The sequence below is a fragment of the Dermacentor silvarum genome, chromosome 2, assembly GCF_013339745.2.
Source record: "Dermacentor silvarum isolate Dsil-2018 chromosome 2, BIME_Dsil_1.4, whole genome shotgun sequence".
Taxonomy (NCBI): Eukaryota; Metazoa; Arthropoda; class Arachnida; order Ixodida; family Ixodidae; genus Dermacentor; species Dermacentor silvarum.
In genome coordinates this window covers 29,118,833-29,143,334 of record NC_051155.1, presented here as the reverse complement: position 1 = coordinate 29,143,334, position 24,502 = coordinate 29,118,833, and the positions used below count along the sequence as shown (strand labels likewise).

Sequence of the window (24,502 nt, the reverse complement as noted above, 5' to 3'; positions counted from 1 at the left end):
GAAGCTTTGGAAATAAGGAAATATATTTATCGGTAGTACCTTCTAGAACTTTGAGGCCCCAGAACAGCATAGTTTGTTACAATCATTTAAAGTTTAAAATCTAGCTTTTAAATATTATCTAATTTTCTTGACATCACACTGCTAACAATTACAACCGGCACGAAAATTTCCTGATAGCTGTTTTCTTTTTGTAAGAGTTAAAACTTCTGTATGACGTAGACAGAGTATGCTGCTTTGGGGCCGCTTTTAACAACTTGCCTATCGCACGTCGTATCCAACAGTGCCAAAGAGCACCGGAGCCGGCGTGGAGCAGCGTAGGCAGCAGCCGATTACAGACCAAAGTCTTGGGCATTCCTCGCAACGTTTTGCAAACAGTAAGTACATGGGAAAGGTCGATCGTTCTCTGCATTCTTTCGCGTGTCTAGCGATTGACGCAGGCTGCTTTCTGCAGCTCCTGGCGGTGCGCGTGCTTTAACTAGCCCTAAACCCACGTGTAGTAGGCGCCGGCGTGCCAGTCCCTCGAGCCGGGCCACGGCGCCGAAAGTCATCGATGTTAGTAGCTTCTAAGAACTCGGCTTGTTGCCGAAGCGCGTGTGGGCATCGTCCTCATGTCGAGCACATCCGCGCCCGTGCGATTTCGCGAGGCAGCGCGATGTTGCGGCGTGCGTTGCTCGCGAAGGTGGCTCGCGCAACACGGCAGTGCAGTGGCCGCCGGTTCCTTCTTCCGTGTCTAGAGCGCGGGCAAGTTGCCGCCCAAGAGCTTCGTCTGGTGCGCGGATAGTGCTAAACCTTTCGGGGGCAATGCTGAAACATAGCGGCCCGTGCTCGAGTCACGGTTTCGGGCGCACTAGCTGATGAAATTACTCTGCATCGGAGTCCCTCGCAGACAACGTACTTTAACTAGTAACCGCTCCGTACAGCGTATTCGACGCCGATTTAGGTCGACGGGCCCGACTCGAGAGATTGCATGCGGATGCCTTGCCGTCGCCTGCGATAAGGGAAAAAAAAAAAAAAAAGTGATCAAGCGCAGCCGTAACGACTGCGGAGTGCTCTTTGCTTAACGAGCACGCCTACGTTAGTGCTGCTGTGCTCTCGGAGCTAGCAGTCGAGTTTCGAGGAGTGATAACCCTTCTCTGGCGATCTTAGTGGTTGCTGCATGTGCCTGGTTGTGTCGCATGATTTCATCGTTTCTCATTATGTGCCGTTCAGGGTAGGTTAATTGGAATAAATTTATGCTAAATTAGCATTTACCTGTAGCACAAACGAGGCACATACAAAATTTTCATTGGCCTGGGTTTTTTTTTCTTTTAAAAGTTACCTCTAAATATAGAAATTTCATCACTTGTCCTCTGTGGCTTCGAGCCAATGCTTTTGTGATAGCTCCAAGCAACGCTGCATGGCTGCAACGCTGCATCTCTGGTGCTTGCAGATTGGTTCAGATTAGTTTAAGCCTCCTATTGCGACCCTGAATCACTAAAATCATCTAATGACTGGCCCGCTAAAATGGCTTAGTGGTCACATGGTGGTGTGCTGCTTAGTGTGACATCACAGGTTCGATTCCTATTCGCATTGCAGTGGAGGCAGAATGCGTGTGATGTATCGGTACATGCTAAAGAAACCTACGTGGTGTTTAGCATCATCGTGCTAAAGAACCTTGGGCCGGCAAAATTAGTTCAGAGCTCTCTGCTACAACCTCTCTTATTGGCCAGGTTGCTCTTGACCATTATTTTCCATCAGCCAAGTGAAAACACTTCATAATTGCACTTGAGCAGCTGTACGTTGGCAGGCCGCCACTTTGAAGGAATTAGTGGCGATGGCGTCGCACTGCTGGGCTCGAGATTGCAGGTATCCTGGCCACATTTCAATAGGGGTGAAATGCAAAAGTGCTTGTGTAATAAGATTTAGGGGCACATTATAAATAAAAAGAACCAGTTGGTCAAAATTAACCTGCAATTCCCTACTACATGCTGTAGTAGAGGCATGCTTATTATGAGGCACACTTCCTCATAATCAGACTGTGGCTTTACCATGTAAGAACCCAGAACCTAATTCTTACTTTCAAGTAATTTTTATGGATATATGAATAGGAATGTATGGTTCATTAGGTTTGTACAAGATTGCATTTTCGAATTCTTGATTTAGAAGTACTTCCCTTGTCCAGCTTCAGTTAATTGTGCTATGCCAAATATACAAAATCTGCATGTATCCTCTTCCACACAGCAGAAAGAGCTGTAAATTGTCTAGTGAAATATTTCTATTAAAACATAATTTATCATCGGGATGTTGGTGCCCATTTAAGTCATTTTGTTAAGTTTTTACTGTTTACAGCTCATAATGGCAGATGTTGCCATGCATGTTTAGATAATGGATGCTAATTTGTGCCAAGAGAGCTGCAGGAGCTCAGACTTGAGAAATGATTCCTCTAAAATGTTTCGTCAAAAACACCCGTACTTATCTCACATATTTCATGCAAAATTTTTAAAAATTACCATTTTGTTCGAAATGTCTTGCGAAATTGGTCTTTTACAGAAGGAATTTGGTTGAATATTAATTCACAGAAATAGCAATAAATTGATTGGCCCACCATGTTTCCTGTGCATTCTAGGACGATATGTTGTAGGGACTTTTAATTTTCCTTTATTTTTAATAATTGTGATGATTGGTCAATCTTGGTATAACAGCTTCACGGCAACATCCAAGCCGATAATGATGACCAAAAGAATGTAAAATGAATTGACACAATGTACGGCCCCAGAAGATGCTGAATTCTTGGTGATTGTGTTATAGTAGTTACATAGTATATATATATTATTGTTACAATAATTCTTGATTTGTTGAAATTTCTCACTAGCTTAGAGGTAGAGTATTGTACAAAGAACAAAAGGGGGGGGGGGTGTATAAGAAAACTTACTCATAATTCAAATGAGTGGCAGCCAAGTCATTGCTTATAATATTAAGTGCATGAAATCCAATGTTGGACAGTAGTTTGCAATAAGTCACAATTAGGTAAATAATCGGTAGTTTCGTCTTAGTGAAGCAAGAAGCAGTTGATCTTCTTTTTGGCGTTTTATGTGCCAAAACCAGTTCCGATTATGGGGCAACGCCATAGTGGAGGGCTCTGAATTAATTTTGACCACCTGGGGTTCTTTAATGTGCACTACAACGCAAGCACGTGGGCGTTTTTGCATTTCGCCTCCATCGGAATGCGGCCTGGATTCGATCTCGTGATCAGCAGTGCAATGCCTTAGCTGATTGAGCCACCGCGGCAAGTGAAGCAGTTGATAGCCCATAAGACAGTCTCGCTGTTTTCACGATGTGTACCCATTGCTGTGAATGTTGATCGGCACTACCACAAGGCGGCACCACTGACCCACTTGTGCATTCACAGTTGCGGTGCTTGCATGGAGTTCTGTTTGCCATGGAGTCTGGCTGTGGCCAGTTGCACATACTTGTCATAATCATCGTCCGCCTATTTATGCCCACTGCACGACAAAGACCTCTAATCCAATTGCCCCAGTCTTGCACCAGCAGATTCCAAGTTATGCCTGCAAATTTCCTTTATTCAACCCCCTTGTAGTTCCCTGCCATCCTCTACTGCACTTCCCTGCCCTTTGCACTCATTCTGTAGCCACCAATTATTGGTTATTTGCCCTGCTTACATGGCCAGCCATTCTTCCTCTTAATGTTGGCTAGAATATCGGCTTTTCGCTTTTGGTCTAATTCAAACCGCTTTCTTCCTGACTCTTAGCATTACGCTTAAAATCTTTCGTTTCATCTGTCATTGCGCTGTCCTCAACTTCTTCTCAAGCTTCGCTGATCCCCAAGTTCCTACCCCACATGGGAGTACGACGGCGTTGACAACAGTTCTGCGCGTTGCTGGTGCTGCTGCATGTCCAAGTTTATACAGCTGATAAAACTACTATCCTTACTCCATTTGGCTCTCTACTAAGTTGCTATCGCAATTGATGCTTTGCCTTTCGGGCGAAACTGCGACATGCTTTTTTGTGCATATCTGTGCACTGATTGCTTGTGTGTAATTCACTTGAAGTTGGTCAGCCTGGTCATGCATGCTTGGGCAAGAAAATGGTGCGAGGGATAGGATGAACTAGAAGGGACAGTGCAGGTGCATTATCTGTGTTTCTCATTGTCAGTTTTGACTCTCATACTACGTTCCTGATTCAGAACTCTTGATTGATGCCTGCTTGGTAATTTAAATGAATCTCTGGTACCTGCTGTGGTAGCTTATTTCCTACAGCGTTGCGCTGCTGAGCGGTCCTTGGTTTGATCCTGGCTATGGGGGAAATGCTCATGCACTTGATTGCTTGATTTGCTTCGTCACAGTACAGCGTAACAGCAGGCGGAGGGAAAAGCCGTTCAAATGACGGCGTGAGGGATCCTCATCTCCCACTTCAGTTTAGGTACACATTAAAAAACCCAGGTGGCAAAACTAATTCGTAGTTCCTGCTATGGCATTGCCTCATAATTAGATTGTAGTTTTACCACATAAAACCCAATAATTCAATTACTTTTAAATAAAATCTCTGGTTCCTTGGTACCGAAAATATGAACTGAATGTACGAGTGGAGGTAGTTACATTGGTCGCGCTGGCTACATCTGAACAGAAGTGATTCAGTTTTTCACGCGGGACTCTTGGTAGTACGCCAGCTTGAAATTTCCACTAGTATTTGACTAATAACTGGAATGACCTGGTTGCTGATGCAAGGTTGCAGATAGCTTGCATATATTACTCTCCTTAACGCTTTCCCTACCATGGGAAAATAGGTGTTTTTGTATGTTACGGCACATGTTTTCTTCTGAAGGAACTACTGCGCTCAATATTTAGTGTAATACGTAAACAGAAAGCAAAATGAATGCACTTTTCACGCATAAAAGTTTGATTAACGAGATGAACGAGAAGAAAGGAAACCGAGGGGCCCAGTTATTATTAATCATATTATGAGAAGCCAACAAACAATGACACCAAGGACAACATAGGGGAAATTACTTGTACTTACTAATTGAATTAAAGAAATGATAAATTAATGGAAATGAAAACGGATGAAAACACAACTGTCCGCAGGTGGGGAACGATCCCACGTCTTCGCATTACACATGCGATGCTCTCACCATTGAGCTACCGCGGCGCCGTCTTCCCATCCACTTTCTGGGGTATTTATGTCTTACAACTAGAATTAACCCTGGAAGTGTTAGCCAGTGCCACCACTCACAAACCTAGGCGGCAGATGTGGAACATCCTTTCTGCCGCAGGCGTCACGAGTACGTGATCTTTTTGGGTGAAGGCAACTGGTCAATAAACCCACATATGCTACCTGAAGGCATCAATATTGCCGGATTGAAGCCTCTAGTGCATCTAAAGCACACAAAATTTATGTATAATACACTGCTCTGCATTATACTATTATGTGTGACTTTTGCGAAATCCTTGTGAACAATATAACAACTTCACGTAAGACATAAATTGATAAATAAAATTTGTCCGCTTCGGATGGCCTAACGGATGTAGTTTACAGAACTGTGATAACTGTTTTGGTGCAGGGCTACAAATTTGTAAGTGCCGTGCTTCTATTTTTTTTAAGACCATACCAATTTTTGAAAATTCCTTTGAAAAATTTCAGGCTTAAAGTCAAAATTCCGCTTCCAGCAGTCACTAGAATTTAACTTTCACAAATGCAACACATTTCATTAAAATCGGTCCAGTGCCTAGCACACCAGTGTTCCTTATGTAAATCAAATGGTGCAAGGCGATCGAGCCTCTTTTTGTAACAATGTTATCAGGTTCAACGTAAGGTATGATACATGCTCCTCTAGTGCAAAATAAAGCCTGATATGCCCCTTCTATCTCTTCTGAAACGGTCTTTTAGTTGCTCCCAGCCTGTTCCAAAACAGCAATATACCTGCTCCTAGGAGTGCTCCAAGACAAACTGTATAAGTTCCAGCCCTGTGAGGCGGGTGCCATTAGCCGTGTAATTCTTCTTGCAGAGCAGGTCATCTTGGATAACAATATCGTACCTGCCATTCCTCCCGATTCGCCTGGGATACTCCCTATTTTTGACTGAACTTTCCGATTGTACGATCACTATCTTATCTCTCTCGAAAAGTGGTCTCTGTTCGCGCAATAATGGTTTTTGCAAAACCGGCACTGCGGAATCTACAGCCGCATTGTAATCGTCAGCATCACCACCAATGGCCGCACTAGCACTGTCGGTATCATCAACTAAGCAGCCGACCACGGTGCCTAGTAAGCCAACCAAATCCAGAGCCAATGTAGCTTTTGCATTTCATGCATGCCTATGCATGCCTTCCTCCTTGGTGCATCTTGTTGTTGCTGCTTGTGTGTATGATTAGTGTTGGCTAGGCCATCTGTGTGCAGTGCAGCGTGTAAAGTTAGAATCCTCGTGTGCTTGATGCCATGGCACTATCAAAGTCCAAGAAAAGGTATCTGCAGAAGTTCTTGCAATCTTATACTTTTGAATTTCCCAGCATTTTGATATAAAGAAAAGGAGAACATTTTGCATTTTGTGCAACGTGTGGATGCGACGTCAGCGTGTCACACGGTGGCAAAGGCGACTTGAAACTGCATATTTCCATGGCGAAGCATCAAAGCTATGTTCGCACCGCTGAGCAGCAAGGCAACATCGACTCGTCGAACACATCCTGAAAGTTTGAACGAAACACCCCCCCCCCCCCCCCTGGTGGCGCAAACAGTCTCCCGATTTTTGATCTTGCCAGATTGGCAGGTATGCAATATTGTAAAGACTGGAAAGTGCAACAGCAGTGTGGGTGATGCACTGTTTTGCCCACATACATCTTGTTGAGGGCTAAAACAGCACAACTGAGTTAAGGACATGAAAAACGCATTTAACAGGACAACTCTTTTCTCATGATGGGCATTTTTCTTTGCGTCCTTGTTTTATCGTGTTTTAGCTTATGCTAAGGATTCATGTGCTTATACACCAACTGGCCCACATGTACACCCTCCTGAAGTTATAGTAATCCTGGAAGTTTGTTTATATGTCACGGTACAGGTTCCATGCATCAAACCTGTCTTTCTGAAGGCAGCCACAACTTCAATTACAGAACATTTTCATAACTTTGATGCATGTTTTTCTGCAAGGCGGTCGCTTGACTATAGCGGCGTGTTCATTTTTGCAAACATCATGTACAAGCAGTTTTTTTTTTTTTGTAGCATGTAGTCGACATGGAAAATGTAGAAATAGCTCTATGAAGAAACCATGCGCAAGAGACAAGCCCCAGATAATGGAGCTAGCACTTTGATGATTTCAATGACGGGTACTGCCATTAGTTGGCCAAATGTGATCTTAATGTTTTGTGATTGCTCACTGGTTGTGCTGTTATTCCTCTGAGCAGAAGACTGAGTTCTATAATGGCAGTCAAGCTTCACTGTGGGGTGGGATTACAATAAAGTGCATGCGTACTTAACTTTAAAGACGAGCAGCCTGTAATTAATCTGATGCCCTTCGCAATGGTGAATGTCGATGCCCTTCTCAAGTGTTTACTCAGGTACAGGGGTGGGACTCCTGCGCTAAGCTGCGCCAAACACGGAAAATTGACCGAAATTGTGCCACGCTGCACCAGAACGGCTACGGCACGTGTGCTCCGGCAGTGGCCTCAAACAGCGAGCTGATTCGTTTTCCGAAAAAGAGTGCAGGTGTTCACATTCCGCACACCGCTGACGGCGCTTCCTGCACAGTTTCTTGTAGTTTTCGGGCACTTAAACTGGACTTTTTGGCGCTTCGGCAAGTGGCTGGCGCGCGCGCGACCCCTCCCAGCTGTTGTCGCTGCTGTCGGAACAGCCAGGGCGGCTGTATTTAGAGTGTACTAGAATATGGTCGAGTAGGCCGAGCTACAGTGTACTAGAATTCTAGTACACTGTAGCCGAGCGGCGCGGTGCTCCCAATTGAGGCGCAACACAACGAAAAGTAGGCTGAGGGCACTGCGAGCCAACTAGAGGTTAGGGAGGCACGCGCCACAGCGGGTGGACGTCTCTGTCCCCCGGGCCGGTATTACCTAAAACGATTCTAGTTTGTAAGTATGGCTTTTTTGGGCTAGTTGGTTATATACATCAGAGGTGGTCATAGCGTTAGAAGACACGGACAAGAATGAGAGAACAGGACGAGCGCTAACTTTCAACGGAGTGTTTATTTTGAGAAACAACCGTATTTGTAGGCCCGCATACAGAAAAGGCCCAATCATCGCACATGAAAACCGGCCGCATCCAGGAACGCAATTTCATTTGTAGTCAGAGCAACTGAAGGGGAGCTGATGCAGCTATTGCTGGCCCTCGCTGTCAGAGTGGCTACACGAGAGGTTGTTGAAGCCTCGCCCTTTTGGGTACCTAACATGGCATAGACATTATGCTGGAGTTAATAGGGCATCAAAATAAAAGAAAATGCACTCCTGATGTGAAAAACAATAGATGGCAATGAGATGGGCTAACCTTGGACTGTACTGGAGTCTGGAAGATGTAAACAGGATACAAGCTTTAGTCAGCCCTTGAAATGGCTTTTTGCTTGCATCACCCTCGAAACTGTTTTTCTGTCTTGTTGCTGAAATAAAGTGACTTGACTTGGTTGTGACCAGAGTGAAACGGTGGCTGCTTGGGCTGGTCGGTGAAACATTACTTCAGGCAAGAAAAACATTTTTTACTGCTTAAAAAACACAGAAGAAAGGGGACAGGACAGAGCACATTCCTGTCCTGTCACCTTCCTTCAACCTTTTTTTGCGCACCAGGAAAGGTTTTCCTTATTTAAAGTATGACAAGGCCTTGAAGGTTAAAGATGCTGCTGTTTAATGCTGTACTGGGCAACCTTAATTGTTGCAACTGTGTGAAAGTTATCCTCGAATGCAAGATTTTTTTTTTCTCTTTACAGCACCGAGAGCATCATGTACCGCCTGTGCCGTGTCGTGCCACCCATGCGCGGAGCCCTGGGCCAGAGCCTGCGCCGCCACTATGCCAAGGACATCCGCTTCGGCCCTGATGTGCGCGCTCTCATGCTCCAGGGGGTGGACGTGCTGGCCGATGCAGTCGCTGTCACCATGGGACCCAAGGTAGGATTCAGGGTTGTGGCTATTTTAAGTCGGAATACAGGATGACAGCGGGGCATGGAAAAGGTTAAGGAACCTCAGTTTTTCAAGTTAATCCTGTGCCCTTCACTATGGCATCTTTTGCAGCCTGTGCTTCTTTGCCATGTTCACGCTTACTAATCAGTCAAATCGATAATGCAGGGACGCAACGTGATCCTGGAGCAGTCGTGGGGTAGCCCCAAGATCACCAAAGATGGTGTGACGGTGGCCAAAGCCATTGAGCTCAAGGACCGCTTCCAGAACGTCGGGGCCAAGCTGGTGCAGGACGTGGCCAATAACACCAATGAGGAGGCCGGCGATGGCACCACTACGGCCACAGTGCTGGCAAGGGCGATTGCGCGCGAGGGCTTCGAGCGCATCTCCAAAGGGGCCAACCCCATTGAGATTCGCAAGGGCGTCATGCTAGCTGTCGAGAAGGTTGTCGAGGAGCTCAAGAAGCTCTCCAAGCCGGTGACCACGCCTGAGGAGATCGCTCAGGTTGCCACCATTTCGGCCAACGGGGACCGATCCATTGGCGACCTCATCTCGGATGCCATGAAGCGCGTTGGTCGGGACGGTGTCATCACTGTCAAGGTAAGCTTAGATCAGATCTCGGCCTAGTGAGTGTTTGCTAAAGGACACATTGCCTGCAGAGAGGGACAAAAACCTCTACATGGGTCATTGTCAGTTACATGGATGACACACCAACATTGTCATTTTTGTTCCTGCTTGTGGTCAGTCTTTTTAGCGGTAAACATGGCTTACATGAAGGATATATGGTTTGCTGCATTAACACTAGTTGAAAAAACTACAGACAAGTCCCCTTGTCAAAACGGTAGCTCCAGGGACAATCCTTGTTCGAGCACTCTTAATCACTTCAAGCCTCCATCTTCCCGTGAACTTCTCTCTTGTATGTTTTTCTTTGTGTTAATTCTTTTATTTCCCTGCCGTGCCCATGGAGGGAACACTTTATTCTTTCTTTGTTGTGTCGCATAAAGAGCTGCGTTTGTTGCTGTGTGTGCACTAACACAGCACCAATGTTGAGATCAGTTTGAACTGTTTTGAGCATGCTGCTTCTGTTCTGTGCATCGCTGCACAGGCGGGGGACTGCTGTGCGCTTGCTTAAAACCACATGGGGAAAATCTCGAGGAATTTAAACAGTTTTTTGAGAAAATGCCCACTGATTTTCTTTGATCTTTTAAGACCAAGGCATTTCAAAGTACAGTTAAACCTCGATATAACAAACTTCAATATAACTAAGTATATTTAACTTTTCGTAACCCCTTGTCTATAGAACACCACATATTTATTGACCCTTTTCGCGGAGCAGTTTGTTTTAGAGAAACGAGATGGCGCTCACGGCGGCGCGCCATACCTCTCCTCAGCGACCGCGCACGAATACGAAACCATTACTGCTTCTACCTTGCTTCTGTGCGATCAGCTGTCGGAAATGCAACTGAGTTTTCACTAACACACTGTGCTCCAATCATGCTTGATTGAATCATGTGGATTGAAGACGTGTGCAGTAGTTGGCTGCAAAAATAGTGACTGGCATGTTAAGGAATAGAATGAATCGGTGTGGCCAAGTTCGCGGACCGCTGCTGCAACTGTCTGAACGTGTTACCGGCACTTCGTGATGTACGGCTTTCCTCGAGAATACAGAATTTTGCTCATCCGCCAGCCTTATATCGCTAACCTTCAAAGAAAGGGCTTCATCCCCAGAACGTCGGCAAGAGTTAGTACCACTCGTCAAAAAATGACAAAAGAGAGTAGCGCCGTTTCCTGTCATAGTAAGTTTCGCGCACGTTATCTATATCTGTTCCTAATGGCAGGAAAGCTTACGCCCACTCTTTTGCCGACGTATCTAGAATAAGTGAATGGGCACACACTTGAATATATGTGCACTGTATACGCACAAGTAATGACGGACTACACCGATGGCGCACGATGGTCGAAGCTAAATGTTTCGTGACGGTCCACACGAGTAAGCGAGTTACTAGCTGTAATATATATTTGCTACAAGGTATTACAATGTACAAAATAGCTACGTTTCAAGCCTTGTGCGCAGCAAGAACAAATCTATCGGAACTGAGCACACCTGCGAGCGATTAGGCAGAAAGTAATCAGATAGTGGCCGCACCGAGGAACTTTACTGAGTCAGAAATTGACAAGCCACTGCTTCAAAATATTTGCCGAATAAAGAACAAAGAGCAAAACACACTACTCCTGACTGAATTCATGAGCGGAATGTTTGGATAGCTTGGAATACATATCTAGCCCCGGTTTTAGAACAAGCACCATATACGCTGCTTGCCCCGTTTGGACATAGCTTAATCAGCTCCAAAAGCGCTTTTGCATGTTCTCTGAAGCTGTGATCAAAGCTTCGTGTCGTCCACCTAGTCACCGTCTACGATATCTCCGAAAACAGAGGTTTTCTAAGCCGCGCCGGCGTCATACACTTCCATTGTAAACAAGGAGGCAACGGAGGCAGTTGAGGCAAGCAATGGACGTGTCACCACGTTATCAAACATGGCAGCGCCCACGGGACCGCCGCGAAAAGGGTCAATAACCTCGATATAACGAAGCGTGTTACGCGATTCAATATACCAAAATTTCACTACCGCCGCAAAAGAATGCCAAGATAGTAAATGGAAACTTTCGAGGACGCAGATGGTCAAATGATTGAAATACAAGTGGCTGCTTGCGAATGCACCTCTAAAATCGCGCGCCGCAGCAGCGTAATATTCCATATAAAGTTCAAGTTCGATAAGATCTTGTCGCACCCCGCGCACTGTGTGCTTTAGGTGCGAGTGAAAGCGTGGAGGGCGAGACAAAAAAGATGATTGCTCGGGCAGGAAGGTGTGAAGCAAAGGGAAAGAGGGGAGGGGAGCGAGCTAGCGGTACCGTGATGAAGCACTCGCACGGTAGTAGGGGTAAGTTCGCGTGAGTCTCGATGACTGGCGCATGTTTCGGCTGTGGCTGCGCATGGCTGTAAACGCGGGTGAGCACATAGGCAGCCGCGCACCCTGCTTTAAAGGTAATCTGCCGAGCGCGACGCCATCAGCTGCGGGGGCAGAGTAGCTGCGAAAGCGTGGCTGGCTTCGCTTCATTCATACCGCCGATGTGAATATAGCATCGACGTGGCATGAAACGTATCATTCGTTGTCGACACAAAATTTAAGAAAATGAAATGTTTTCTATTCAAGTTTGCTTTTTTTGACTGCCTGATAATTTGGAAACTATTGCGGCCCCTTCCCATACAAGGAAAATTGATGGGCGACCTTACTTATTTGCATGACAGGTCGAATTATAATACAATGAAATTTCGATATAACAAAGCAAATTGCTGATTTACTGACTTTGTTATATCAAGGTGTAGTTCGTCTGCACCAACGAAAAAAGTGTGGAAGGGTGGAAAGAAAATTAAGCAATTACGATAGGACACTGTTAACTGAAGCCGTGAAATTATGAAAAGTGACAGATGAGGGAAATTGCGAAAACAGAAGCCCACTAGCCATGCATAGATCACATTGAGCCTTTCCAAAACTGCCTGCAATATTCTCGGTCACTTTTGTGTGCACTGGAACTGGACATGTCGGCGACTACAGGCAATGGTGTTACTGGCACTCTGCCAAGACAGACTGCTTGGAACCGAGTCGAGAGGATTGATCCTAACCCAATACCGTATTTACACGATTGTAGGTCGACCCATTTTTTCAAATTTGGCAATCCAATGTTGGGGGGCTCGACTTAGAATCGAAACCGAACTGTGTACCGCTAGTAACGGCAAGAGAAATCAAGGGTGCTACGGCGTGGTTACAACTTTGCACCTAGGTTTTTATGGTTATGGTAGAAGCGTAGCGTAATAATTTACTGTATTGCATACATTTTGATTGCGTGCACCACGAGCGCACGGCTCTTGTGGGAGCATCGATCATGGAAGAGCCGCCGTTTAGGGGGTATTGGTAGATGACGGAAGAGCCGCCGTTTGGGGGGTATTGGTAGCTGGCGGAAGAGCTGCCGTTTGGGGGTATTGGTAGTTGGCAGAAGAGCCGTCGTTTGGGGGGTATTAGTAGTTGGCGGAAGAGCTTTTCTTTGAGATACGATTGTTTTCGACGGCCGCGCGCATCTGTCACTTCTGCTGTTGTGCTGAATCGTCGCGCCTGTCATGAGTGCCAAGAACTTTCAGCGCTCGTTCTCAGCAGGGTTCAAACGGGCTGCTATCCTCCATGTTGAGGAAACTAACAACTGCGCATCGGGATGCAAGTCTGGAGTCAGTGAACGTGTGGTGCGGCAGTGGCGGCTTCAGCGCGAGAAAATTTGGCCTCTGGCTACTGTGTGCGGGTGGGTCCTCTGCGTGGGGGGCTGTACCGCGCCATGTCGTGGTGCGGTCGTTCGCGAAGTGTGGACTCACTTTTGATGACGACGTACTGTGGGACCGCTGCAGCTATGACGGCAGCAGTACCAGTGAGGTCAACTGTAGTGACGATGAGTAGTCTTAGCAACCCCATCAATAAATTTCCCTTGTGTGAAATTCACTCGCGTGGTTCCCCCCCCCCCCCCCCCCACACACACACACAATTTTTTTTTTTTGAGACATGCAATTTTGGGGGGTCGACCTACATTCGAGTCGACTTACAGTCGTGTAAATACGTTTTTTTTTTTGGCTGTTCTGAACCATAACTAATCGTAGAATGGCCTTGCTATTATAGGATTTTGCCTCACGAATCGCCTGCTGCAAACATTTTGCAAATATTTCTAGTATAAGCGAGTTGGAAGTACAGTAAAACCTCATTACTACGAACACCACATTAACAAACTTTTCGGAAATCGCCTGCTGACTTCTTATGGTTTCGATGCAAAAAATATTCCAGAATACCCAACTTCAGAATACCCAACTTCAGAATACCCAACTTCAGAATACCCAACTTCAGAATACCCAACTTCAGAATACCCAACTTCAGAATACCCAACTTCAGAATACCCAACTTCAGAATACCCAACTTCAGAATACCCAACTTCAGAATACCCAACTTCAGAATACCCAACTTCAGAATACCCAACTTCAGAATACCCAACTTCAGAATACCCAACTTCAGAATACCCAACTTCAGAATACCCAGCTTCAGAATACCCAGCTTCAGAATACCCAGCTTCAGAATACCCAGCTTCAGAATACCCAGCTTCAGAATACCCAGCTTCAGAATACCCAGCTTCAGAATACCCAGCTTCAGAATACCCAACTTCAGAATACCCAACTTCAGAATACCCAACTTCAGAATACCCAACTTCAGAATACCCAACTTTTCTGAATAACAACCGTTATTCATTTTCCATGTCATGTTAACGCCTCAGTACTACGAACTACTATTCTAAAATGTGGGGATTTTTCGATTTCCATGTATCCTTCACGGCCGCTGCTACGGTAGGCTAGCAGACAAGGCACAGAACGCGGATGCCACGGCACATGGTTTCGGAAAAACTGAGATTGCATGTGATAAAAAAATGGCTGGAGATTTTTGTTTTTTGTTGCTCTTTGCAGACAAGTGTCGCCTGGAAACAAGGGTACTTGTCTTCCTTCTTTCGTCCTTTCTGTGGCCATACTAGCTACGCGGGTGGACAAATGTAATCTCTGTATTCGCGGGGATGCCTCATGGTCGCACTTTGCACTTTCTGGATGTTGTCGTTGATGCGTGCTTGCACATTGGAATAGTTCAGATGTCCCCCTCGAGTGAGACAGTTGCGGTGTCCACGGCAAGGAATGTGAAAAACAAACAAGAAACGAATGCATGCTCCGCCCAGACAAGTGTCGCGTAGCAACGGAGACTCGTCTCGTACTTTCACGCTTCTTAGCTAGGCGCGCGGAGCGATGTAAGTGCCGTGCTCGCAGGGATGCCACACGGTCGCACTTTGCACTTTCCGGATGTTGTCGTTTACAGATGCTTTTTTTTTTTCTTTGGAATACTTCAGCTGTCCGTGTCGAGTGAGACAGTTGCGGTGTCCACGGCAAAGAATGTGAAAAACAAACAAGTGGAGCTTTCTTTTCGTCAGCACCTTTCTCAGCATCTGTCTTTAGTGCGTCATCGAGATTTCACTGTACAATCGAATCCCTCTACAACGAACGCGGCTACAGTTAAATTTCCGCCACAATGAAGATTTTCGGTTTCCCCGTCAGCTGCCCATAGAAAGTAATACAAAAAAAGTATCTTCATAACGAAGGCGTTTTCTTCGGTATTTCCGCTTCAACAATCTTTTTGAGACTGAAACTGGGACTGAACTGAAATTGGAACTGGCGAGGTAGTCAAATTAGCCCTTCCAAAGCTGTGATGATCGTATGTCTGCCTGAACGAGGTTTTCGGGAATGAAATCAAATTCAAAGTAGTACAAATTAGAGCCACTGCAATCCATAGCCACGTGGGCTCATCACGTGCCTATGTGAGACTGCACGGGATCACCACAATCGCTGCCGTTTTCTCTGTGGTTCTGCCGAAGTGGCTACGCCATTAAATTTCTCTCGAGGCGGAGGCACATATGATTGCAGAGGCAGAAGGCGAAAAAAAAAAAAGAACATTCGCAGTTTCACCCGGAAGGCGAAGCATCCATTGCGATAGCAGATTAGTACACAACTATACGAGCTAAGGATAATAGTTTTATCGGCCGTATAAACTTGTAAACATTAGCTTAATAACAAAATTACCATGACCATGAACACGTCTCGCTCAATGACTGTGGAAACTCGCTGTGAACATGCTGGAGTGGAGCGCGGCAATAGCAGCGAGCAAATTGACCGCCGTGTGGTCTCTCGCTTCAACACAAAGTAAACGTCGAAAGAGCACCGCATACGAAGCTACCGGCACTAGTTGCACTTTGCTGACATTGCAGATCGCTTTCAGGGGACAGGGTAAGCCCTATACTCCCCATGTGTTTTTGGGCATATTGTGGTGCAGGTTTTTCAGCACCTAATAGAGATATCGTCCAGAGGTTGATGTCATTTTGTTCAGTACTTTCTCTTCTACCTACTGAAACAAATAAGTTTATTATAGAAAAAAGTGAATTATTAAGGATTTTTTTGCTTCCCAGACATGCTTTTAAACCAATTTTTGTCAATTTTCTTCTTATTTCACAAAAACTATTCATTGTACAGCCTTAATTTTGGTTCGGTATATTGCCACATAACCATTTACTTTGCACACAAAAAATAAGTATGCTAGCTTTTGTCATATTGAAAACAATTGTACCGACATAACCGAAATTCTTGTTTTGAGAAAACTGACTTTAAATAATAACTTCAATCCCACGCTTTGCACTCTGAAAAAAATTTGACCCATTTATTGAGTAGGAGCCAGCTGCATAGTAATCATCTTGGTCAGCTCCGCGCTTCTTTTGCTGTCGTTTAGCTTCCCGAGTCTGTTTTGTTGCTTGATGCGTTGTGCTGTCAGCGCATACGCAGCACATACACCAGAACCAACGCTACCAAAGCTCAACACATAGAAAACACTTGAAAAGTGGGAAACAGCGTCTCAGGCTTCTCTTGGCTAACAACTCGAACACTGTTCCCATACAGCTTTTTCTTTCAGCTAAAATTAGGAAAACTGTAGGTTTTTTTGCAGAATAACGCTGAAACAAAGCTACGAAAACACAGCGTGCGTAGAAAGGGGTGTCGCTGGTCGCTTTGCTTTCAGAACGTTTTTTGGTTGATATAAATTGCGCAAAATGAAGTGTGATACTGAAAAAGATGCAGACGAGAATGTACTTTCATATTTAGATAAAAACAAAAAATCGCTTTTTTTTTTTTTCATAATATTCGCTTACCCTGTCCCCTTAAGATACGGCACCCGCACGGCCATGCTGCAGGCAGCAGCCGCTGTTGTCAACACGATGCCAACGTCTCGTCATCTGGGGAAAATGACAATCCGCAAGACACTCCGGTCACTGCTTTGAAAGTAATGGATCCTTTTGACCTCATCAAAAAAAGTTATCAGAGCCTGCGACAATGACATTCTGATGGCTCTTTGACTGTGAGACTCGCGTAACGCATTTGTTTGCAGTGAAGCGTCAGAAATCTAGGCTGACCGACTTCTGGAAATAAAACTTCCTGTAGGCGTAAGCTTAACAAGATTTCTGACTTTGTCATTAATATGCAGTGAAATTGTGATAATTCAAACACCTTCATTGCGGCGGTGCATGTGCCGCAAAATAAGTGCTTCGCGATCGTCCGGGCACGCGCATTGGTTTTGGCATCGGCCACAGTGTACGAAAAATGCTGTAACAGCGGTGCGAAATGCATTCTCCCGTGAAGTTGACACTTGATTGACCGCCTTCGGTATGTCTCAAGCTTTGCATCCACGCCATCGCAAAGATTTCCCAGGCGATGGTTTCGGTTTCGTTCGCACGTTTGGCGTACGTATATACATACTCATTTCGCGTCAACGAAGTTCCGTCACAACGAAATTTTTCGCGTGTTCCGTGAATTTCGTTGTAGTGGGATTGACTGTAGTTACTGCACCGATGCACGACTTTCTCTCTACTTTCGTGTCTCCACAACTGGCGAAAACTACAACTGCGTCGTGATGCGCTTATCAGGACTGGTGATTGCGTACTTCCAGCATTTCGTAGTTCCAAATTTGCCTCTGCACCGGTAAACTGAAGTGACCACCACGTTCGAGTGCAACATAAAATGTGGGAACATTACAGGAGGATGTATCCAATGGGAACATAATGCATAGAAGTCAATGGGCTTCAAGTCAGGACTGTGAAACCGCAATGTAATATTATCCTGTCAGTGGATATAAAGAACTAGATTTATCTCGTAACTTATAAAATAAAAACATACCGGCCTATTGTGGGCAGCAGACCGATTTTGCCGGACTTCGCGAGGACTGAAAAATAGTCCGAAAAACCGAACAGCCCGAAAAACTCGCCCCCCCCCCCCCCCCCCCCAAGAAAAAAACATTGAGGCTGAGAGCGGCTTCAGAAAAAATGGCGCAGTTTTGCCCAAAAGGCGGAGCATCGATTGCGATAGCAAATTAATAGACAGCTATACGAAGTAAGGATGTTACTTTTATCAGCCGTAGAAAGTTGTAAATATGCGCTTACTAACTAAATAAGCACGGTGTCACGCGCGCACAGGTTACATGAACACATCTCGCTCGGTGACCGTGGAAACTCGTTAAAAGACTGGAGTGAGAAAGCGCGCCAAAAGCAGCGGCAAATCGACCTTTGCGCTGTCTATTCTCTCGTTTCAACGCGAACGTCGGAAAAAAAACGCATACGAAGCTACTGGCACTCGGCGCACGCCCTTTGTACCCATCGCAGATCGCTTTGAAGATGAGTCCCCCGTGGGCGCACACTTCGGCCACAAAGCAGATCGCTTTCAAGATACGGTGCCTGTGCGGCAGCTCCGTCGGCAGAAGCTGCAAGAGCTGAATGTAGGTTCCCACCGTCTCCGTCGCCTTCTCCCTGTGCCCCGCGAGCGAACAGTCTGCGTGCTTCCGGCCGCCTTCCTCTCTCGCGTCTGCGAGATTAAGTTGCAGTTGCTGGCTCACCCTTGCAAGCTTTCACCTGCACACAGCATACGGCGCAACTGAACTTTAAAAAAATATGTATTCCGCTAAGTGATTATGATAGAGCTGAGCTGACCAAAAAAAAAAAAGCAAGTGCCACTTTTTGGAACGTTTTGTCGGCCAACGAAGAGCGGGAATGGCCTCCGAGACCGGAGGATAGCGTGCGTCTACTAATTTTCACGGCTATACAGGAGGCCACTGGAAACCAAGCCAACGGAAAATTTAACATGGCGGCCCCTAAGATCGGGCAGCGTGGCTTGGAGCGAGCGATTTAGTCCGGAAAATCGAACATTGACACCTAGATTCGTCTGAAAAATCGGTCGCGAAAATGCCTTAGCTCTATGGGAATCCTGACGGTACATCTATGAAGTCCGGAATATCCAACAAGTCCGAATTTTTGGAGTCCAAAAAATCCGTCGGCTGCATTAGTTTCTGCAAGGCTCGACACTCATATGCATGGCAGTTAAATACTCAAACATCCGAAAGCTCCCGCATCCTTGCATTGAATGCACTGTTGAGCAACACTAGTCTGCCTCACTGCCTCATTTAGCTGCTCACAAGCAGTAGGCACTCCTCCATAGGGAGCAGACTTCTTTCTCTCTCACTGCGGTGCGCCGAGCAGGCACAGGCGCAGCATGGCCTCGGAGATTGCAGTGGTACAATCTTGGAGGCCATGCCTAGGTGTGCCCAGCCTGCATCAGCAACACCATGCAGTGCGAATATGCAATACCAGTGCATCTACTTTCCTCTCTCTGTGGTGCACCACATAGGCTGTTGCAGCTAGGCATAACCTCTGAGATTGTATTGGTGCCGGTGCAATCTTAGAAGCCACGAGCTGGGTGAGCCAAGCTGGTGCAGCGAGGTTCGATGGCCTTCGCTATCACATCGCACAGTGAAGCCACGTGACAGCAGCAGATCAGCTTCGTAATCAGTGAGCCATAGGTGTTCGCGGGGCACACCACATTATGTGCCACGTTCAGTTCAACCACGATGATAATGCCGTAGTGTACAAGCTGTTCTCTTTGAATGCGTCGCCGGTTTCGTGACAGTATAAGTGAATAACTGTCACATAGGAGCAGAAGGCAGCTATCATAAAGGCTGTCACATCAGGTGCTGAGAGGTCGCCTGATGTACTGGCCAAAGATTCTTTTTTTTTTTTTTTAAATTTTATTGCACACGTGGCTATGTAGCCGTTCTGCGGGCTGCTAAGCAGTCTTCCTATTTTGATGTGTACAGTTGTGCATTCTATTGGCTTATATGGCAGAAAAGGGCAGTAAGGGATATAAGAAAAAAGGCTGTTTCGCCTGAAAGGCGAAGCATCAATTGCGATAGCAAATTAGTAGAGCTATACGGAGTAAGTAGTTTTATCGGCTGTATAGACTTGTACACATTCGCTTACTAACGGAATTAATAAGCATAGTGTCAGCGCGCACTAGCAAACAGAAATAGATCACACTCAATGGCCGCAGACAACCACTGTCAAAAGGCTGGCATGAGCAAGCGCGGCAGCAGCAGCGAGCGAAGGTTCATGCAGTAATATCGCTTCAGCGGAAACTGAGAGTCGAAAGCACAGTGCATGCAAAGGTAGATGCCGTGGGCAGATCGCTTTCAAGATGCAGTGCGCGCAACCGCCCGCAGCCGCACGAATTACAAGTATCCAGTTGCTGGCAAAGTAGAAGCCGCACCCCCTTCCTCCCGCGCTGCCTTTCCTCTTTTCGCGTGTGAGATAGAGTTGCCAGTTCCCCTTGCCCCCTGTCGCAAGATACGCAATTGGTGCTGCAGCACGTTGTCCCCCCCTCCCTCTCTCCCATCCCCCCACGGCCTTTCGCATGACGGAAGACGTCGCATTTGCTCTCTGTGAAAGAGCGCGTCCCTTGCGCATTTTCACTTGGACATACAGCATATGGCGCGGGCGACGGTTTTATCGCCCTTGGACTTTATAAGGAACCTCGCAGTGACGACGACGACAGAAATCTGTTTAGAGGGTCCATCATTGCTATCGCAATAAACACCAGGAGATTCCTCAAGGGTCATGTCACATCACCATGGCATTCTTCAGTGGGACTGTCTCGTGAGACTAAGCCTGACCGATGAGCATTGACTATCTGGAATGTCAATGACTACCTAAGTAGTAACAAAATTGCGTTATTTGAAATGCTGCTTCATTTAATGTTTTTCGTGGTCCCGACAGCAGTGCATTTATTTCAGACTGGAAGATTCAAAGTGCAAAGGAGCCAGAGTTAGTCCAGTACAAAGTGGAAAGTGGGCAATTGGCACAGGACTGCTTGGTGCAACATTTGCAATGCCCTTTGTTTTTCTTTGTAATTAAACGTGCACTCAACGGTCAAACACTTTGTGTGTAAAATGATGCAGGACGGCAAGACGCTGATTGACGAGCTGGAGGTGATTGAGGGGATGAAGTTTGACCGTGGCTACATCTCTCCCTACTTCATCAACACGAGCAAGGGGGCCAAAGTTGAGTTCCAGGATGCGCTGCTGCTGCTGAGCGAGAAGAAGATCTCGAACGTGCAGGCCATCATTCCCGCCCTGGAACTCGCCAATTCCCAGCGCCGGCCTTTGGTCATCGTGGCCGAGGATGTGGACGGCGAGGCACTCAGCACCCTCGTGCTCAACAGGTGACTTGCTTGGGCACCTTTCGCTTTGGTCAAGTGGTGCCTCTGCTGGCGGACTATTACTTGCAAAGGTGGAAACAGTTTCATGTGGTTGTGTGTTAGAATCAGATACGTTCAGATAGAATCGGATATGCTGGTATGTTGGGACATTTTTTTTTTTTTTCGGCAGGGTTTGCTTTGTTTGTTTCGTCACTCAGTGCTGTGCAATAGTATGCTGCTGTTTGTTTTGGTGTATGAGTACAGTTACATACATCGAGCATGCGTAATCATTCCCTTTGGTTAGAGGAGTTTTCACAGGGTTGCACTTGTTTTGAACGCACTTGGGGGCATTGAAGGGAGTTGTGGATTAAGATGGCTCGTGCCAAAATCATTTTCTTTTTTTCGGGCAACATTGATGGGCTCTGACTCTAGTTCGAATTGACCTTGGACATTGGTTTATAGCTTGGTGCACACCATAGACCCAGTGTCTACAGTATACAGTCAACGTCCGATTTTTCGGACTCCTTAGCAGCTGTGAAAACGTCCGAAAAATCTGCGCAGTCCGAAAAAACGAGTGCATGCGTTTTACTGCCCCCAAGGGTTCAAATCGCCATAGGTACGTCCATAATAGTTCTAAAGGCCTGCCACTACACTTATTAGGCGTACCGGGGCTCGTACTCTGATAGGAGAAGGCGGATGCACGCGTGTATAATTAAGGAATACATACCGTGTCCCGTGAAAATTGCCCGTTCCCACTCATGATGTTTCACTGCAATACTCCGCATATGCTTCACCGAGTAACACTGCTGTATTGAGGCGAAGCTGACTTTTGGAAACCGGCATCATACAACGTGTACCGCCTTTCCGAGCTTCCAAGCCATTGGCGAGGATTACGAAGGCAGAGTCGGCAGCATTGCTAACAGTGGCGAATTGTTTCAATGAAAAACATGGCACCGAACAGCAAAAAGCTTGGTAGCCAACATCGAAGTAGCTAGGCCTAGCCTTGCCGCGGTGGTGGCTATGGCTGCTGGCAGATCTGCGTGCAAAAGTGCCAGTTCGAGGCAGCGAGATAATCAAAATGGCGGCATTGATGGCTTTGATTAATGCAGTTTCAAACTTGCGGTCATGGCGAAAAGTCCGGAAAATCAGATGGCGAAGGCTTTTTGTGTCCGAAATTTTTGGACATTCTTATTTATACATTGACTCTACGGGGTGCATGGCGGTGCTGCGAAGGCGTCCAAGTTATGGGGCATCCAGAAAATCGGTCGTTGACTATGTCAGGAACTACTTGTGCTAGGACAAAAATCAAATTTTTTAGAATCTGCGCATCAAAATACTCGAGGTGTGTAAATTTGGGGAGATCTATTCACAAATGAAAATGCTGGCTCTCAGGTGTAGCATCCCCCTTGAAAGGAGCGACTGATGTGTCTGTCACGTTGAAATTACTAATGGCAGTGGCCATGCATGAAATTAGTCGAAACGCTTCTTCACCTGCAGGCTGAAGGTGGGCCTCCAGGTTGCAGCAGTGAAAGCTCCAGGTTTTGGGGACAACCGTAAGGCAACGCTACAGGACATGGCTGTGGCAACGGGTGGCATTGTGTTTGGCGACGAGGCCAACCTGATCAAGCTGGAGGACGTGCAGGCATCTGACCTCGGCCAGGTCGGGGAGGTGATCATCACCAAGGACGACACGCTGCTACTCAAGGGCAAGGGCAAGAAGAGGATATCGACCGCCGGGTGGGACAGATTCGCGACGAGATCGAGCTCAGCAACTCGGAGTACGAGAAGGAGAAGCTGGGCGAGCGCCTTGCTCGCCTGGCTAGCGGTGTGGCGGTGCTGCGTGTTGGCGGCTCTAGTGAGGTACGTGTGTGGTTTGTGCACTCATACCTTAGCTTGGGGAAGCTTACTGGGAATTGGTGTGGAAGTGATATCACTGGAGATTTTTTTGAAAGTACAGCTGTAGAGTGGGGTGGTTTCTAACCTTAGTGACTGGCATTTTCAGTAAAGCTATAAACAAGCAAAAGTAGCATCTACCTTTGAAGAATGCTGCCGTGGCTCTTGCTTGGTTTTTCTTGTCATTTTCGGCAACTTGCCATGGCACGATTTGAACAGCTACCATGTTTCTACGTGGACAATTCGTTATGTTGGCCACCATGACCTTTAGCGAACGATTGATGGAATTGCATTTATAATTTGGGGTATGCAAATCAGGCTATGTGTTACGATCAAGGGCATTGCATTTTTCATTTGTGGCCATGAAAATCCAGTGCACTTTAGTATTGAGTAACTGCAGTACCTTGAGATCTACGACATCGTAATAACGCCATAAAACGCTGGCTATCATTAATAAGGGGAGACACGGGTCTTCTGGCCCAAAAAATCTAAAAAAAATCGACTTTTTCTAACAATTTTTTTCGCAATCTAGACGTCCTAGAGAAGCTATTGCTGCAATATTAACGCGTTCTGATGAGTACTTATTTTATTATTGCGCTCTAAAGTCAGCTTCATCACCGTTTTTGCTCGCAAACGCCCCTCGAAAAGAGGCGAATTCAATGCCTTCGTCTACGCCAACCGTTACCCGCAGCGCGGCCATTTTGGAATCATTCGAAACCTGGATTCTTCTACATTCCGTGTTCAGCGGGAAAGAGGCACTTAGTCTGGCTACTGTGAAGGTACACGCTTTAGAAAAAAGGGGGAATACTCGCACGCCATTGGCGCCTTTGTACCACGTGGGGTAAATCCTGACCTCTGATTGGACGACCGGGAGTTTCATTTCTCCGACAATGCGAGACGCCATTTTAGACGTGGTTTGGACGGAGTCTAGTGCGCCGTAGCAACGCAACGATGGCTGGCGGTCGACGGAAGTTCGCGACGGCTCATGCCTTCGGGAAAAAACGCAAGCGACGTTCTCGGATACCCCAAGTACCTTCGGATGAATCGGCAGTGACGACGACCAGCACAGCGGTATGCGCCAGCGAGCGTACGGCAGCTACCGAAGCTACGGCCGCGCATGCGATGCCTGCAGTCAATGACACGTCGAGGGCAACGCGCGTCGACACGCTTCTCATCACAGAAGTCGAACAAGTGGCAATTGAACGTCGTGCGGAGGAGGAACGACAGAAGCTGTCTTCGTTATCAGCAACCCGCCGAAAGCAGTCGCTTATCGGAGATTCCCCGGAAGCGGCGGCGAGCGGGACCGCGTTTACGATTCTAAGCCTAGCG

General features: G+C 46.6%; 1 protein-coding gene and 1 non-coding gene across 2 annotated transcripts in view; one reads left to right on the top strand and one right to left on the bottom strand.

Annotated features, from left to right (window-relative positions):
* The first annotated feature begins 224 nt into the window (after positions 1 to 224).
* LOC119441393 (heat shock protein 60A-like) overlaps positions 225 to 24,502 on the top strand; it is a 36,907-nt gene continuing 12,629 nt past the window's right edge. Inside the window, 6 exon segments of the mRNA XM_037706017.2 lie at positions 225 to 374; positions 8,913 to 9,090; positions 9,268 to 9,699; positions 21,042 to 21,304; positions 22,778 to 22,998; positions 23,001 to 23,140. Coding sequence (XP_037561945.1) covers positions 8,926 to 9,090; positions 9,268 to 9,699; positions 21,042 to 21,304; positions 22,778 to 22,998; positions 23,001 to 23,140 — 1,221 coding nt within the window. The 5' untranslated portion in view covers positions 225 to 374; positions 8,913 to 8,925.
* Trnat-ugu (transfer RNA threonine (anticodon UGU)) lies at positions 5,072 to 5,144 on the bottom strand. The gene has a single exon. It is a non-coding gene; the product is annotated as a tRNA-Thr (tRNA).